General features: G+C 41.6%; 2 protein-coding genes across 7 annotated transcripts in view; one reads left to right on the top strand and one right to left on the bottom strand.

The window, feature by feature from the left end:
• Positions 1–67: 67 nt before the first annotated feature.
• GMNN (geminin DNA replication inhibitor) lies at positions 68–8,429 on the top strand (the record flags this gene model as incomplete). Its single annotated transcript, XM_032107139.1, has 7 exons — positions 68–311; positions 604–668; positions 2,351–2,449; positions 2,793–2,925; positions 3,608–3,690; positions 3,769–3,879; positions 5,425–8,429. Coding segments are annotated over 7 exons (939 nt in total), but the record flags the coding sequence as incomplete, so codon positions are not given.
• Positions 8,430–11,530: 3,101 nt separating this feature from the next.
• The window catches only part of RIPOR2 (RHO family interacting cell polarization regulator 2), a 68,914-nt gene continuing 64,853 nt past the window's right edge, over positions 11,531–15,591 (bottom strand). For all 6 annotated transcript variants that reach the window (XM_032120446.1, XM_032120472.1, XM_032120428.1 and 3 more), the window contains 2 exons: positions 14,306–14,396; positions 11,531–13,164 (listed from right to left, as the gene is read on the bottom strand). In XM_032120446.1, the coding sequence (XP_031976337.1) occupies positions 13,064–13,164; positions 14,306–14,396 (192 nt within the window). In that variant the 3' untranslated portion in view covers positions 11,531–13,063. The remainder of the gene's footprint in view (positions 13,165–14,305; positions 14,397–15,591) is intronic.

The following is a 15,591-nucleotide window of genomic DNA, read 5'->3' as shown; positions in this document are numbered from 1 at the left end:
GCTCCTTACAGCCGCGCGCCGGGCGCCAGAGGGTGGGCGGCTGTGGGAGCGCGCGCCGCGGGGTCCGTGCGGGAGCGGTGAGCGGGGCCGGCGGGAAGGAGCCGGGCTCGGGAGAGGGGTGGCAAGGACGAGACGGGGCTGCTCTCCGTCTCGGTTGAGTCGGCGGCGGGGTGGGGCCGCAAGCTTCCATGGCCGCGTTTGGGTGTTGGCGGGCTCCTGCCTCGCTATTCCCTATTGGCCGCGGCGGCGCGCGGCGAGGGAGGGGCCCTGCGAGCTCGCCTGGCGGGAGCGGGAAGCGGGGGATGGTGTGGGTGAGTGCCCGGCTCCCCCCAGCCATTTTGGGTGTGCGCCGGGGACACCCCCGCCTTCCTGCGGGGAGGCCGCTCCGCGGGGCGCTGCCTTCCCGGCGCGCCCGCCGCTCGTGTCTCGGGTGCAGCCTCCGGAGGGGCTCGGGAGGAGCCTGCTGATCACGCCGCGCATGGCTGACTGCTTAAGGCTGCCATGAGAGCTGATAATCCGAAATTGTAACGTTCTCTAGCTAGTGTCTCCCGAACTTATGTAGCAGACGGATGCTGTATTAATTGTATTGTTTTTCTGTTGCAGTTCATCTTGTGAATTCCAAAATGAAACAGAAAGTGACCGCAGAAAAGTCCTCAGGACCTTTGCAGGTATAGGCTTTAAAGCCTTGAAGCTAGTACCTCTGTCTGACACAAGCTTCTCTGTCCACTGAAGGAACATAAAGGGATCTGTTGCAATGTGCTTCCACCTGGCTTATGTCCATTTGGCTTGGGTAACCTCCTGGCAGACGGTGTGGCTTGGGAACATGCTGTCCTGTTTTGGCATATGTGCTTATGACTACTTTTTTTCCTATTGCTCCGCAAGTCCTTTTTACTTTGACACTGAGCTTTACTGTCTCTCCGTTTAATTTTTCAGGGTTGATTTGGTTTGTTTGTCCTGACTACGTGCCTTTGCTTACTGAATCTGTCTGGCTTATGCTAAGGGGCTGTAGAGTAGGTTTTGTACTCTGTTCTTTGTAGGTGGGACCTTTGAAGAGTTATATCTGTCTTGTGTTGAATGTGTTTTAACTGAAGTGTTCAAGCAGGCAGTTCACTTTCTAAAGTCACCTTCATGAATCATAGTTGCCGTGGAATTGGTGGAAATGCATAAACAATTTAGGTTTATTTTAAGAGTTAACTGATTAGGTACAAACCTTAGCTTTTCTTGGTAAATCTTTTAATGTAGGCTCTATACAGAATGGTACAAAACTGTATATGATAAAGGCTAGTAGTCCTTCTACGATGAGGCATAGTGACTGTAATGAAAACTTCAGGTATTAATGAGAATTGCGGATTTATACGTCTGATTTATGGCAGTCTTGTCCCGTAGTGTCTCTAGGGTATAGATTCCTCAGTGTGGCTTTTTGCACTTTCAGTGGGTTAACTTGAGTATTGGCCAATAATTTTTTGGCAGAGTGTACTTCACTCTAATCCTAAGTAGCAGCAAGCGGTGTCTGACTCGTGGTGTGATTCTTGTTCCCACAGCAGTTAATGTTTGTCCTTTAGTGGACCAGTAGGACAATTGGTGGCAGAAACTACCGTGGGAAAGGCGAACTCTTGTCCTATGAAGTACGGTGTGAATTGGTAACTTTCTCACGCTGGTGTGGCATTGTATCCTGGCTGTTCTTGCTTGGTTGTCTGCCATTGTTTGCTATTCCGTGGTGGCAATGTAACCAACCCAATCAGAAAGCTTTGATGCAGGAAAGTATTTATGCATGATAGGAAGGGTGGTAAACATACTGGTTAGACAAAACAATAGCCTGTCTGGATCGAAGCAAGGAGGCTTTTGATCCATGTTAATGGATAATCAAATAACACATCTGTTTAAATGAGCACTAGTCGGTGTGTTCACAGGTTATGGAAACAGCTACGGCCTCAAGTGGTGTGCCTTTACCACCTAACCTTGCAACTGCAGTCGCTTTTGTCCCTGTCCCCAAAAGTCTGATACTGCTGCCCTCAAACTCAAGTTTGAGAGTTCCAACTATAGTCGTTGCATGGTAACTGCCCTTGAGATCTAGTCAGAGTATTTCTGCCATAACACCTGCTCAGGTTCCTTTATGAAGGGTAAATGCCTCGTAAGAGGCAGGGATTGATCATAGTTTCATGTGATTATGATCTGTCTCTGCTACAAATAATTAGATCCCCTTCCTTACAAAGGCCTTAATAGGCTACAGTGTCAATCTTTTTGTCTTGAAAAGATGAATTGTGTGTTACCTTAATGGAAGCATGATGGATTCCTAATTTTCAGTTTATGTAAAGAGTTGCAGCTGTCTGAACTGTATTTGTCTTTTCAGAAGTATCTCACAGATACCACATGCAGTGCTGCACCGAGACAGACTCTTAAAATGATTCAGCCTTCAGCAGCAGGTAGCCTGGTTGGCAGACGTAATGAGGTATGAACTAAATCTGTAGATTCAGAATTATTTCTACTCATAGTGAAATACTTTTGAGCTTTTTACTGAAAACTAATATATTTGAAAAAATACAATGTGCTGACTAGTGTGACACAACTTAAGCTTACTATTGTTCTAGTAATAAACAATAATAAAACCTAGCAGTTTCTGAGTTCTTTGGGAAAATTTGAGACATTTCTTTGTCTAAACTAGAACTATAATGTGAAGAAAGCAGGACTTAATGAGACTTACTTGCAGTCATGAGTGTGCAGGCTGAGAAGTTTGTATTTGTGTGAAGGCTGAGATGTTGCTCAAAACTTAAACCTGCTGATGTTTTATGCAGAAGAAATCTTCAGTCAGAAGGAAACTCTGGAATAACAAGTTTGCCTCAAAGGCTTGTAAAGCTGAGGTGTCCGTGGACAAGGAGCAAGAAAATGAGAATGATGTCATTCAAGCTGTAGATCTCATGATGAAAGGTATGTGGTAATTCCTGAAATGTTTTCTTGCACTTTAAATGCTATGCTACTGTTGGAGTACAACTTGAAACATATTTCCTTTGTCATTTAGATAAAGGCTTTGTGGTTTTTTTGTAATGCCTAGCAGGAGTTGGTGATTCTTATCCTCTATATTAAATAAAGTATACATGTCTAGTATTTAAGAATGAGTTCATGATAACCAGAAGCTGAGAACCATTGTGTGCAGCAGTGTTAAGGAGTCTTGTAGTTGGTTATTTTGGCTGGGCTATAAGTTTTCCAGTGACTAAGTTGGAATGAAAGCCTGTTCTGGCACGGTGTGTTGTGTGCTCAGTTTCTCAGAACCACTATGCCCAGTGTGGACAGTGACTTGGAAGTAACACTTCTGTCTTCCACAAATCACACATGAAGAGCAACATTTGCAGATGTGTCCATCTTGCAGAACCTGCTACCATGCTTGAGGCAGCTTCTTGAAGGCACTCTGTACAGCCACTAATGCAGTGTAGGATCTGTTTCCTGTAGGCTTGTGTCACTAGTTGTAGTGCCACAACTAATCTTTGAAAACACTGTATGGAGTGAGTTCTTAATATTACAACTCATAGAATACTTGTATACAAGTAAGATATCTTAAGGTGCTCTCAAGAAGTCAGTCTTACCACAGACTTACTGTAGCCTCCTACTTCAGGAAGTCCTTCATCTCAGTATTGGAAAGAAGTGGCTGAAGAAAGGAGGAAGGCTCTGTATGAAGTGCTTCAAGAAAATGAAAAGGTAGCTACTCAAAGATACCTAAGTGCTTCATCACTGGCTATTGTCTTCCTCTTCTAACATTTTGTTATTTGAACCCAGTTGCACAAAGAAATCGAACAGAAGGATGGTGAAATTGCGCGCCTAAAAGAAGAAAATGAAGAGCTCATGTCCCTTGCTGAGCATGTGCATTATATGACCAGTGTGATTGAGGTACTTAAAGCAATTTTCAGTTAATGTTGTAGAACAAAAAAGTGAGAAACCAGCCAGGGTATCTATAATGAATCACAACTTCTGGTTTTTGTGCTCACATGACTCTTCATTTTAAGTTGCTCTCTGACCTGTTTCCTGCAGGATTGCTCTAATTCTAGAGTCATAAAGCTCCTTCTAGGGGATGAGTTTTTCCCATCTTAGAACCTACAGGAGTAATGAGAGTACAAAAATCGATGTTTTCTGAAGGGGGGATTAAACATACTCTCTCAACACAACAGGATTTGCATGTTGTAGATTGTGATAAGGGAAGGAAGGGTTGGTTTTTCACTCTTTTGGGATGACATAAATTCATGTGCTTATTAATAGATTGGTACTGGTTGTGTCCTTTGAGAAACTAAACTTGAAACAGACTCACAAAGTAGAGTGGTGAGAGGGAGTGCTATGTTCTTTAAAGTCAAAGTTTTCTTGTCAAGGCAGTACCAGTTTCATGGCCCAAAAAGGGCTATACACCAAGTATCTAGGGTTCATAAGCTTTTAAATTTCCGAACAGCTCCCTCTGAGAATTCCTTGGGGCAAGTAGTTGTGTCACTAGTTCCATGGCTCCTCAGCCTCTGAAGCTGTCATAAATATTTAGAGAGCCATGGAACCTGGATGTTCTAGCTTTCAGGTTGTTTTTGCAAGGATATGAAGCTTGGTGGCAAATACTTGGATTCTGTGATGACTAGACTGGAAGGTGGAAACAAAATATTATTGCAAGCAACTTGATGAAGTTTAATTCTTGATTAATCAAGTTAATTTTCAGTTAGTGCAGTAATTTAGATCAGCCTTGAAAGACTACCATTTTGCTACACTTGAATTTTTTTGGTATTCAGGTAACACTGCTTGTTAGTGATAAAGCCATGGGCAGAAATTATATTACTTGAGGACTTGAACTAATGTAGCTGGAAACTTTTCTACAGTTTCTCAACAGTTAAGATCACTTATTAGTTGTAAGCTGCTCAGTTCTGAGGCTTAAATGAGCCTTTAGGGATACATCAAACAACCAGAAGCTTCAAAACCAGCCTCTTTATGGTCCTGTTTATCTTCCTTAAATCAGGTTAGGTGAGGAACTTCTCTCTTGATCAAGTGCTAGAAACTGCTGGGTCTTAAAGTTCATTTAGATTTAATAAAGCTTCATTACCTCTAACTAAAAATTGTGGAGTGAATTGATTGTACAGTAATTTTTCTAAAATTAAACCTATATGGTACTGTAGTAATACTTGACTTGGGAAGCAGTTTGCCATATTTTAGGTTGCCTGAGATAAAACCTGTCCTACTGAAGAACCTAGGAAAAGCTTTACAGTCAACAAAGCATATGTGGTCTGCAAGTTGGAGGTAGTAATTTGAGTTGAACTTGTGTCCTAAGATTTTTGTAACTGAGGAATGTTTTGATTATATCAACCTCCTAAGGAAGGTAATTAGTTTGCTTCATTTAATATCCAGAGTCTTATTTCACTGGTTATTAAGTAGAAAAAATATTAAATTCACTGTCTTGTTTCTTTGTAGAGGCTAACTGGGCAAGCACCTGACAATCTTGAGACACTGGAGAGTCTGGCTCTAGAGGAATCCAGACAGGAAAATGAGGAACATAACTGTGGAGAGGAGGCAGACAGCCCTTCTGAAGAAGGGCCATCACAAGTATTGTCTGGCTTCAGGGAGAATAGATCAGATCCTTCTTCAAAGGAAGCAAACCATTTGCAACTGGAATGACAACCTTCAAATAGGTTTATGTATGTGGCTTTTAATTGCAGACTTCCTCTTGAAAGGATATACTAAACCTCAGGTATAGAAACTCTTGTGGGAACATTACAGATGTTGGCATTTTTAACTGGAATTATGTAGCAGTGGGAGTATCTGAATACTGCATGGAAAATTTACTGCAGGCTGCATATAGTTGCTTGTATGAAACACAAATACTGTGTATTTCAAGTGTTGTGTAAATATCTTTCTTATCAGTTGGTCTGACATGATGCATGAAAATTGATAAATAAATCTTTGCATTACCAAAACAGCCTCTTAATTGACAGGGGAATGGCTAATCCTAGGTTTAAATCAATTGCGACTACTGTAGATGGAAGCTTTTAGTTTTTTGGGGAGGAATGCCTAGGCAGTTTTTAACTCTTTAGATTTCCAGAATTCTGGAGAACAAAGTTACATTTTTGGTGGATAGAAGAGGGGGGGAAAAACTTGTGTGCTGTTGGTGAGGTTTCAGAAAGTCCAGAATGGGTAATAAGAGTCAAAATCTAAAGTTCAGTTAGATTTATGATTTTCAGGTTTTGTAAAATAATTTCCTCGGCCTTTTAAGGAAACCTTTTGCAAGTTGTATAATGAGAGCTTAAGTAGGAAGTATTAGACTATTTCTTTTAGTAATACTTCCACTGGCTTATGAAGAGAAGGTGGTGTGTTCTTGGGCCCAGTAGCAGCTGTGCTGAAAACTAGGTGGAGACAAAGCAGCCTGTACTTCAGAGCTATTCTGAAAGGAGACTGAAAGGGTGTTTTCGAGGTACTGCGCTGGCATTTAACAAGAGATGTGACACCCTTTTACCGAGGTACTTGTGTTCTGAAGGGTTTACAGGGATAGAAAGTGGTTCTTTAAAACCTTGAGCACCTTGTCTGACATCTGCATGGGGTGAGGATGGGACAGGAGAGTAAGTTGGATACAGGTTTTCCAGTACTGAGTGGGGCAGTTGTTCTGTTACAAGGCCTTCTATCTAAGGAGAGGCTTTAACAATGGTGGCTGTTGCCATATCTTATAAACTGAAAAACTTGAGCTTAAAGTTGAGTGGCTTTGAGGAGGCAGAAATGATCAGAAGGATCCTGGTTCATGGATCTATCTGGCCTTGCCAAAGATGGTTGCTTCAGGGTATGTGTGAATGACTCTGGAGGGATCAGATTGGCACCTTTATATTCCTTCTGTCTTACTCCCTGTGGCTGTTGATAAGTTAACAGATGTTTAACAACTGATTTTAGTTGTGGCATCCAGGAAATGTCAGAACCATTGTAGGAGGTAATACTCCTGGGTGCCATTTTACCTCAAACATGCTTACTAGAAAAAGAGGCATCACATTTTCTTGTGAACTTTGTAAACACAAGATTGTATCTTCCAGTGTATGCTCCAGAGGGTGCTTAGATGCATTCCTTTCCATCACAGTACTGAAAAAGTGATAAAGGCGTGTCCTTTATCTTGCACTGATGCTGTCTTGAAGGAAAAACAAAACTGGGTGGTGGGCAAATGCTTTGTAGAGCAACCTTGGTTTTCTGTTAAGGAGAAATGGGTAATGCTTGTCAAGTGACTTAGACCTCTCCTATCTCAGATTCTAAGCAGCTTTCTTAACAAAGTAGTTCAACATTAGTAAAAAGGAAACATAAATTTCATTTTGATACAGTTGTTTTTTGCAGTTCAATTTAGTTTAGTTATTCATTGTTAACTGTAATTTTTTTTAGAGGTGGCTTTATTTTTAAACATCAGACGTATTGCATTTGCAGAGGCTGTAGGAGGGAAGAAAGGACTGTGGCATAAGTAGCAGGCCAAAATGAGACTACAAGTACAACTTTTCTACTGTTATCACCTCCTGCTCTGTGAACTGCTGTAGTACAAGTGCTGTTGTTGGAACACAGAACTGCCAGAAAGAGACAAATGCAGAATTTGCGTGCAGTATCTGCATCTGTTTTTCTTATCTTTAGGTTGATCAAGAAGAATGCTTATTAGGTTTAAATCTTACGCTTTTTTTGGATTGATTTTATTTAAATAAAAGATGTGACAGTCCCTTGATATGCTGGATCCTTCTGTTGAAATGGACTGTGTACAAGTAAATCATGGAAATTCTGCAAGTAGGCTGATGGATGTATTGCAGCATTTGGCCCACCTGTAATAGAATAAATTTTTATATCAAAAAGGCATGTCCGACTCAGTAATACATACTAATGTTTTAAACCAAAACTATGGTTTTATTAACTGCCATTTGTTAGCAGAGGGGATAGTTTGCTGTATAAACTGAAAAAATCTTCACTGCAGGAGAAGGCCAGGTGTGAGAGCTAAACTGTGCCATAGTAATAAAACCTATATACATGCTTTGTCACAGATGTATTGAACCTTGATTGAACACTGACTATGCCTACTGTGTCAGACATCAATGTATGAAAATGTTCTTGGCAGTTTTATGATGCTGCAATAATTGCTGTCTAAAAATGTTCTAAAAGGTTTGAGTTTGTTTATTCTGAAAATTCCTGAGTGCTTTTTTGAGCATGCATGCAGTAGCACTGTGCTACATAGTAAGTCTAGGAACTTTGTATTTATGTGCTAAAGGCTTGTCAAACGTGTAGGAATTATAGAGAGATTTGTTTGTGATTAGTTTTCTTATAACCATCTGACATTTTAAGTATATAGGGAAGCTCACTTATCACTGGAACATGTAGCAGCTGAAAATCAACATCACTACAAGCTTTATATCCAGCTAAAGTAGAGAGGACATTCTGTCTAGCACAATAAAATCATCAGTTCTGGAACCTAACTCTAGAATGTGATTCTTTCCAAGAAATCATAAATGCATTTGTGCTACCAGCACACTGACTCCTTCTCAGTGCAGACACAATCCTGTCTTTCACTGAAGCTTATTCAGGCTGTGTAGAAGTGGGATGCATCTACTGTGTCCTAGCACTTCTCCCATCATATGTGCATGTCTGAACAGGGCTGAATTTCAGCCGTGCAAGAGTAAAGTGTGGGGAGGGGGGTCATTTGCAGGTGTCAGATGCTGTGAGAATGAGCAGCTGTGCCAGGGGCAAGCAAACCATGGGGCAGGTGGATTGTTTATGTGAGGAAGAACTCACAACTGGTTCAAACTAAATATTGTTACTTTTGCTAAACACCTATTGTACTTAAGACAATGTGTGGAGAAATTAATTAGACCATAATATGTTGGGGAAGATGAAACAGGAAAGCCTTATAAATATGATTGCCTGACAAAAGATTTTGGGAATATGAAAACTACAGGTGACATCGAAATGAAAGCCATTTTTGAAATACCAAGTCTTAGTTACTGAACAACTGGAAAACAATGGTATGGCCAACTGAAGGTAATCCCCTCTTGATGGAACAATACCCTCTGCTTGCAGGCAGGTCCAAGGGTCAGAGCAGACCCTACTAGCTCAGCAGAAGGGGTCTGAAGAGTAGTTTTTAGAAGTTAAGATGTAACACTCTATGGTAATATAAGAACTCTTATAGGCTGTATGTAAATGCTATAGGATTTGTATCTTGTATTAGATTGGTTAGTGACAATTAGAATATTCAGTACAGAAGATGATTTATTGTATTGTAACCAGGACTTCAGACACTCTTACTACACTCTCTCTCACTTCTTCACTCTCATTCCTCTCGCGCTCTCTCTCTCTCTCTCTTACCTGCTTACTCTCTTGCTCTCCTGGGCCTGCTCAGAGCTGCAGCTGGCAGCTCTAAGCAGTGCCCCTGTACCCACGCCCTTTGCAATAAACCGCATGTTCCAAGATCTGACTTCAGAGATCTCTCGTCTCCGTCCGTCCCGACCGTCCGAACCACCAGAGCTCCCGCAATAATAGCTACTTGGTTGGGCAACTGAAACTCACTTGGTGCATGACAGTGGATTGGTTATGTGAGGGCCTGCAGCATTGTCCTGTGTTGCAGCTTATGGTGTGGCCTCTGCATAAGGAATGAAGTTAGTTATAGGTGGGGTTGGGTTTTTTGTTTTTTTTTTTTAAGAAAGTGTGATGCATATTCATTTACTTTTCCTGAAGGGCCATCTCAGGTTGTTTTCAGAACTGGATCTGAGAATTTAATAAAGAGATGTGCAAAAATTGCCAAGGCTGTGCTTTTCCAGCACTCCAGTGTTCGGTATTGCATTGTCATCAATGCTTTTTTCAGCAGAAAATGTTTATTGTGTTATTCGCTTCTCTTTCCATTCTTGTAATAACACAAAGCAGTTCAGCAACTGATAATGGTGTTCTGAGGAGCATTAATTTGCTGCTGTTTGTCGATCTGCTGGCAACAGCGTGTAATGAAATGTGATTGGGACGTGTTCCAAGTCAAACCCTGGGGTCTGAGGGGATACTGGTATCCTACCCTTAGGAGTACTGCAGCCATTTGAAGCTGGGTGCTGTGGATCCTTTCCTCAGGATAATCCCACTGCCAAGCAGGGAGCCACAGTCTGGCGGTTGTATTGACTCCTTAATTAAAGTCCACATTAATCTGTATATCACAGGCTGCAGGATAGGGTGAAGCTATAGAGGATAACTTTCCTGAAGGTTTAATGGATACAAGAGGCCTTGCCAGTAGCAGTGTCAAACTGGGCATCCTAACCTGCTGCTATAGCTACAGTAGTCTAGGGGTGCTACAGGCTTCTATTTATGGGGCCAAATGCTGAGACAGTTACAGCATGGCAGGGGTAGTAAAAGCCACCACAGTGTAAGGTCAGAGTACCTTTACCACAAGATAAACCCCTTTCCCAAGTGCACTTCTAGCAAGCTCCTCATCTCTTCCATCTGCACTGCTGCTGAGCTACTTTGGTATGGCAACCTTTTCCTAACATACTTTCCTGGGGTGGCCCTGACCTTTAAATTTATCCAAGTAAGCCTGCTGCAGCCCTAAGAGCTTTTGTAATTACTGCCTACTGCTTCCTTCTTTACTAGTCGGTAAGCATGAGCCTTGTGATGCTCACCTCTGGTGCATCTGGTTTTTCCTACTCCACAAAGAAGGAGTGTGTTAATATGCCAGGAAGAGGCAGCATTGTCAGCTCTGCAAGCATAAAAATGTACAAGCTATGAGACAAATTAAAGGTTTGGTCACTTTTAAAGCCTTCAGGTTTTGGAAGCTTTAAGGTCTGTTCACTTGTCACATTCACTTGTCATGAATCCTGTTAGAAGACAGTTATTTGTGTATTTAGTTTTCTAAAACAGAATTAATGCTCCAGGTGAAACTTAGCCTCTATACATCTGTATCCCGGGTTCAAGCTTGTCAGTCTCAGATACCACAACAGGAACTAAGTTTGGTCTAACTGTTCATACTAAAAATTCCGTGCATTTCCTCAGTGACTTTATTCAGCGCACAATTCGCTCCTTCCTATCTGGTTCTTTTGAATTGTATGCATGATTTTAATGGTTGTAAGGGTGTAGCAGATCAGCTTTAGGCTAATAAACTTCTCAAAGGGTGTCTTTAAACTACAGTGAGATGAGATGAGATGAGATGAGATGAGATGAGATATGAGATGAGATACACGCTCCATTTGGTGCAGTACCTCTATTATGTGAGTTCCCCCTGTTCTCTGCAGCTTTGGCTCCCTGCTCCATAGGCAGTTCTGCATTCCCCAAGATGTGTGCTGTAAGCCTCAATGTTTGAAAAGGGAAAATGAATGGAAGGAATGTCTTCTGTCTGAGGAGAGTCTGTCTTCACAGAAGGAGAGAGTAATCATTGCAAGTGTGGTAACAATCCTGGAGCCTCTTCAGCATATTTTCTGGTAGTCCTGTGGAGCCTTTCTTGGTAAGTATCTTGAATGATACACAAAACTGGCTTGCTCTGAACTGAAACTATAAGCCTGATAGTGAAGAGGCTGTTGATGGAAAGAGTGACTATACATATGGACTGATGTGCTTAGTAATTAAAAAATAATCTTTATTATAACTTAAATGTGATAGGAAATATGGTGAGTACAAATGCCACAAAACTAAAAGAAAAAAAAATTAAAAAAAAAGTAGATACAAAAGGACACCTTGAAAGAATTCAGCTGATGGGACAGGTGTAGTATAAAAACCATAACATGGCTATTTCACCTTCTGCAAAAAGAGTTTATATCCATCAGTAAACAAGTAAGCATTTTGCACTGTACAAAATGTACTTCTTTAATTAAAGGAAGAATATATATATTTATAAATATACAGATATGTACATTCTTGTAACATTCACAGTAAAAAAAACAAAACAAAATGACCCCTGCCTGCCAAAGTGTTTGGCTCACAAGGTTTCCTTTTGATGTGAACTGTTTGCAATATTTTCTATGTCGTCTATGCAAATTTGGATACTTCAATTGACATCTAAATAGCATTTCATGCATAATGAACACAGTACAGGAACACTCTTCTGTTAAATTCTATTCACCTCCTCTGTTAACTTAAGGCTCGTAATCAAGAGTTTGAAGCACTCCCTGTCTTTAATCCTTGCAGTGCAGGGAGGGGAGGTGCATTCACTTCCCCCTCTGTTTATTACTGCCTCCGAGGTCCACTTAGTTTGTTCTGTTCTTTATATTGAAATCACTCTATAGAAACTATGCTCCACTAATTAGAATGTATGAAATCTAATTCTGCCTGCAACTTGCAGGACAAAATGGTTTTGGGGACCCGTGCAATTAGCTGTATTCACTCCTTCTTCTCAGAATAAATAAATGCACTTTACCTTTTCATTTAGTTTTCAGAAACCTACATGATTGTTTGATCCCCCTCATGAATAGCTGGATTAATGATGGTTTCTTGCTGGAGGGCAAGAGAAGGGAATAAAAGACCAGTGGAGGCATTTAGAATGAGTCACCAAAGTGACGCCTCCCAGGTTTTACATCAGCTGTTTCTCGAGGCAAGCCTTGTAGAACTTTCCCTGTATTTCATTACCAAGACTCAACTGAGAAAGCTGAGCAGCGTTTCCTGCCACTGGAGTGTTGCTGGGGGCACTGCATGGCAGCAGACACTTCACTTGGGGTTCGGGAAAGCTGCTTTGCAGTCCTGCTCAGGTGGCCTCCCGATTGTCCTTGTTAGATATGGTATCGCACATCTCAAGCTTTCACGACAACTTCAAGGAAGTAAATACAATAGGAAAATACGTGGAGATGCCAAATTCTAAAAACCTCACAGAAGTCTGTTGAGGCTGAATAACTGCAATTTCTTTATTTGTTTAGAACCAGTAAAGAAAGTATTGTTCCTCAGCATCCAGCTGTTCCATCATGAGCTGCAATGAGGAGCCAATAGGAACCCGTAAGCTGGTTTTTAGATTTTGCTTTTCTTTAAGAAGTCTGTAAATTGCTACATTTGGGAACATTCTCATAGAATTCTTCAAAGTCTTTCTTCTGCTCCCCACACTGAAGTGCAGCTCCACCCTACTTTAATGACTATTAAATATTAGCAGGTTCTTTTCAATCTAAAAAGTTGTGGCAGCTTCAGTTCCACGGCGGCTTCCAACTTTAACAAATTCCCGGGGAAATTTGTCCAGCTGTTCATATGCCAGTCTCCCATCTTCACCTGAATGCAAAATGATAAAGAATAGTAATGTATTATGTTGTTGCCCTAGAACATTTAAAATACTGGCCTCTCTGCTGTTAGAAAGTACTGATTGGCCAGTAACTTCTACCCCTTCTTAAAATCTATCTTGTTAGAAGGAATTTCAGAAATTACTTGGAAAAGCTAAACATGCTCTGAATGTCCAAATTATTTTTTTTTCCCCTCATGTTACTTGCTTGGTTATCTAAAGCCAAACAGAAGCAGATGTGGCTTGTATGATTAGATGACAGTATCTGTACACTTGTCTTACTCTGAATGACCTATTGACCTAAGCTTGTCAAGGTCTCAGCTGCTGCTGTGATGTACTTGAGGTAAACAATGTTTATCCACTTCAGCCTTGGACAATACAAAGTTTATCCACCTCCCACTTCCTGGAACTTTAAAGAAGTGAGTCTATCCACATCTTTACTTCTATACTTCTGAAAAAGAGCAAGCAGTATGTTTGCTAAATATAATTGTGTCTTTCAACCCCTTTTTCCTTAGCTACTGCCATCTGTATGCACTTTCATGAAGATAACATTGAGTCTAGTGCGTTGAACTCGCCATTAGGAACCAAAAATGGTCTCTATGTTGTCTGGAAGAATGGCAGAGCAATCAGAGTTTTCAAAAGTGTCCCTGGGCTGCTTGTTTTATAACCTGAGCAATAACATGTCCAACAACAGACTGAATTCCTGCTGAAGTGGTGAATGAAAGAGAGCATATTTGAAGAGTCTGCATAACTACAATCACACAAGGACATCCCCACCCCCCATGGAGGAGAAATTCATGCCCAGCCAAAAGGCCAGAAAAACACAATTTTTCTGTGCCACTGAAGTACTGATGCCCTGAAACTGTACAGATTAATTATCAATTATTTCTGTTTCTCAACTTCTCCTTTGCTATCTTTCCTTTTCTACTTTACCCTCCAGACTCACACAATTCCTCTATTTTTGGCTCATTTTCAAAATGAATGATTTTTGAGAATTTGTATTTTCTGACCTGTTTGAGTCACTATGTAAAGTTTTGTTTCAATTTAGAGTCTCACATTTGCATTACTCAGGTGTCATAGATGCTGCTTTGTTGAAAAATAAAATTAAATAGTGCTACAAATCAGTCAACTCACCAAGGGAGAGTAGGGTTTCGGACGCCACTTTTCTGATCTCTTCATTGTCAGACTGGCAGAGCGTGACCAGCATTTTAATGCTCTCAGTAGCCTGGGAAGTGCAAAAAGAGCTGCATTAGCACCACACAGTACACTCTGGGGTTTTTCCACAACCTTGCATGGAAATAATAGCCATCCTCTGCATCGCCCTTTCCACTCCAAGTGAAGGACTTTGGTGGAGACAGAAGGAATGGGGTTTCCCTGGGGGGAAGCATTTGGAGGAGGCATATTTTCTGCTGCTTTCTAATTTTCCTACCCTATGCACTACATACATAAATCTGGCAGACCAGCTATGTCTGCCACTTCTGACTGTAGGATGGGTGATGGGCTGTGGACCAAGGCCATAAAAGTGCCAAGGTAAGGGTACAGCAGGGAAATAAACACGAGACAGGGGCCTCGAGAATGGGTTTTCTCTAAAGTATGTCAAGCTTGTGCTCACCAATATTTCCATACTTCTGCCTTGCCTCTGCTACTTTGGGAAGTAAGCAAGGAATAATTCTGTTCTCTGATACGAAGATGTCAGGTCTTTGGGGAGAGCAGCTGTCATAGTGTTTCTGGCTGGCTATTTAATACTACAAGAGAGATGAGTGAAAGGAAGGGCAGGTACTGCCCCAGTGTGACAGAGGCACTGAGCCACAGAGTTGGTATCTGTATAAGCCCTGTCGATCCAAGGGGCGCAGGTCTGGTCTACACGCTCGGAATGAGGGCTTTGCTTCCAGAGCCATTAAGTCTCACCACCTTGTCTTCAGCTGGTCGTTTGTGTGTGACTCGGGGTAAGTCTGCACTTGGTGCACACTGGTGACTCCAGCTCGAATGCTTGTGAGTGATGGGGCCACAGCAACATGTCATGCAGTCTGAAAAAACCCTCAGAGCTTCAGTGGGACCTTGTGCAACCAGTGTGGATTAAACTGCCTTTGGGTTACCCCATCCACAGCCACCTATCCATTGCAGAGTTTCCATCTCTGAAGAAATAACTTCCAGCTTCAGCTTTTTCTTTGAAGATCCCAAATGGTGATACCTCCCCTCAGTAGCTTTTTTCCCCAGCCATTGCTAGTCTCACTATTCAAGACTCACTGGAGCCACACTGCTCAAGTTAAACTTGTCTAGCTCCAGTTCCCACCACTGGTTCCTAGTCTGAGTTTTTCTGAGCAATCAAAAACCCTCCTGCACTCTGCATGCAGCAGAGGTGTAATGTCCCTCACCATTGCCTCTCAGGGATGCCTGCTAGCTTCTCATTTAAGGGAGAA

Source organism: Corvus moneduloides, chromosome 1 (genome assembly GCF_009650955.1).
Source record: "Corvus moneduloides isolate bCorMon1 chromosome 1, bCorMon1.pri, whole genome shotgun sequence".
Lineage (NCBI taxonomy): Eukaryota > Metazoa > Chordata > Aves > Passeriformes > Corvidae > Corvus > Corvus moneduloides.
The sequence above is the reverse complement of the archived record's forward strand: the minus strand, read 5'-3'. Positions and strand labels throughout refer to the sequence as shown.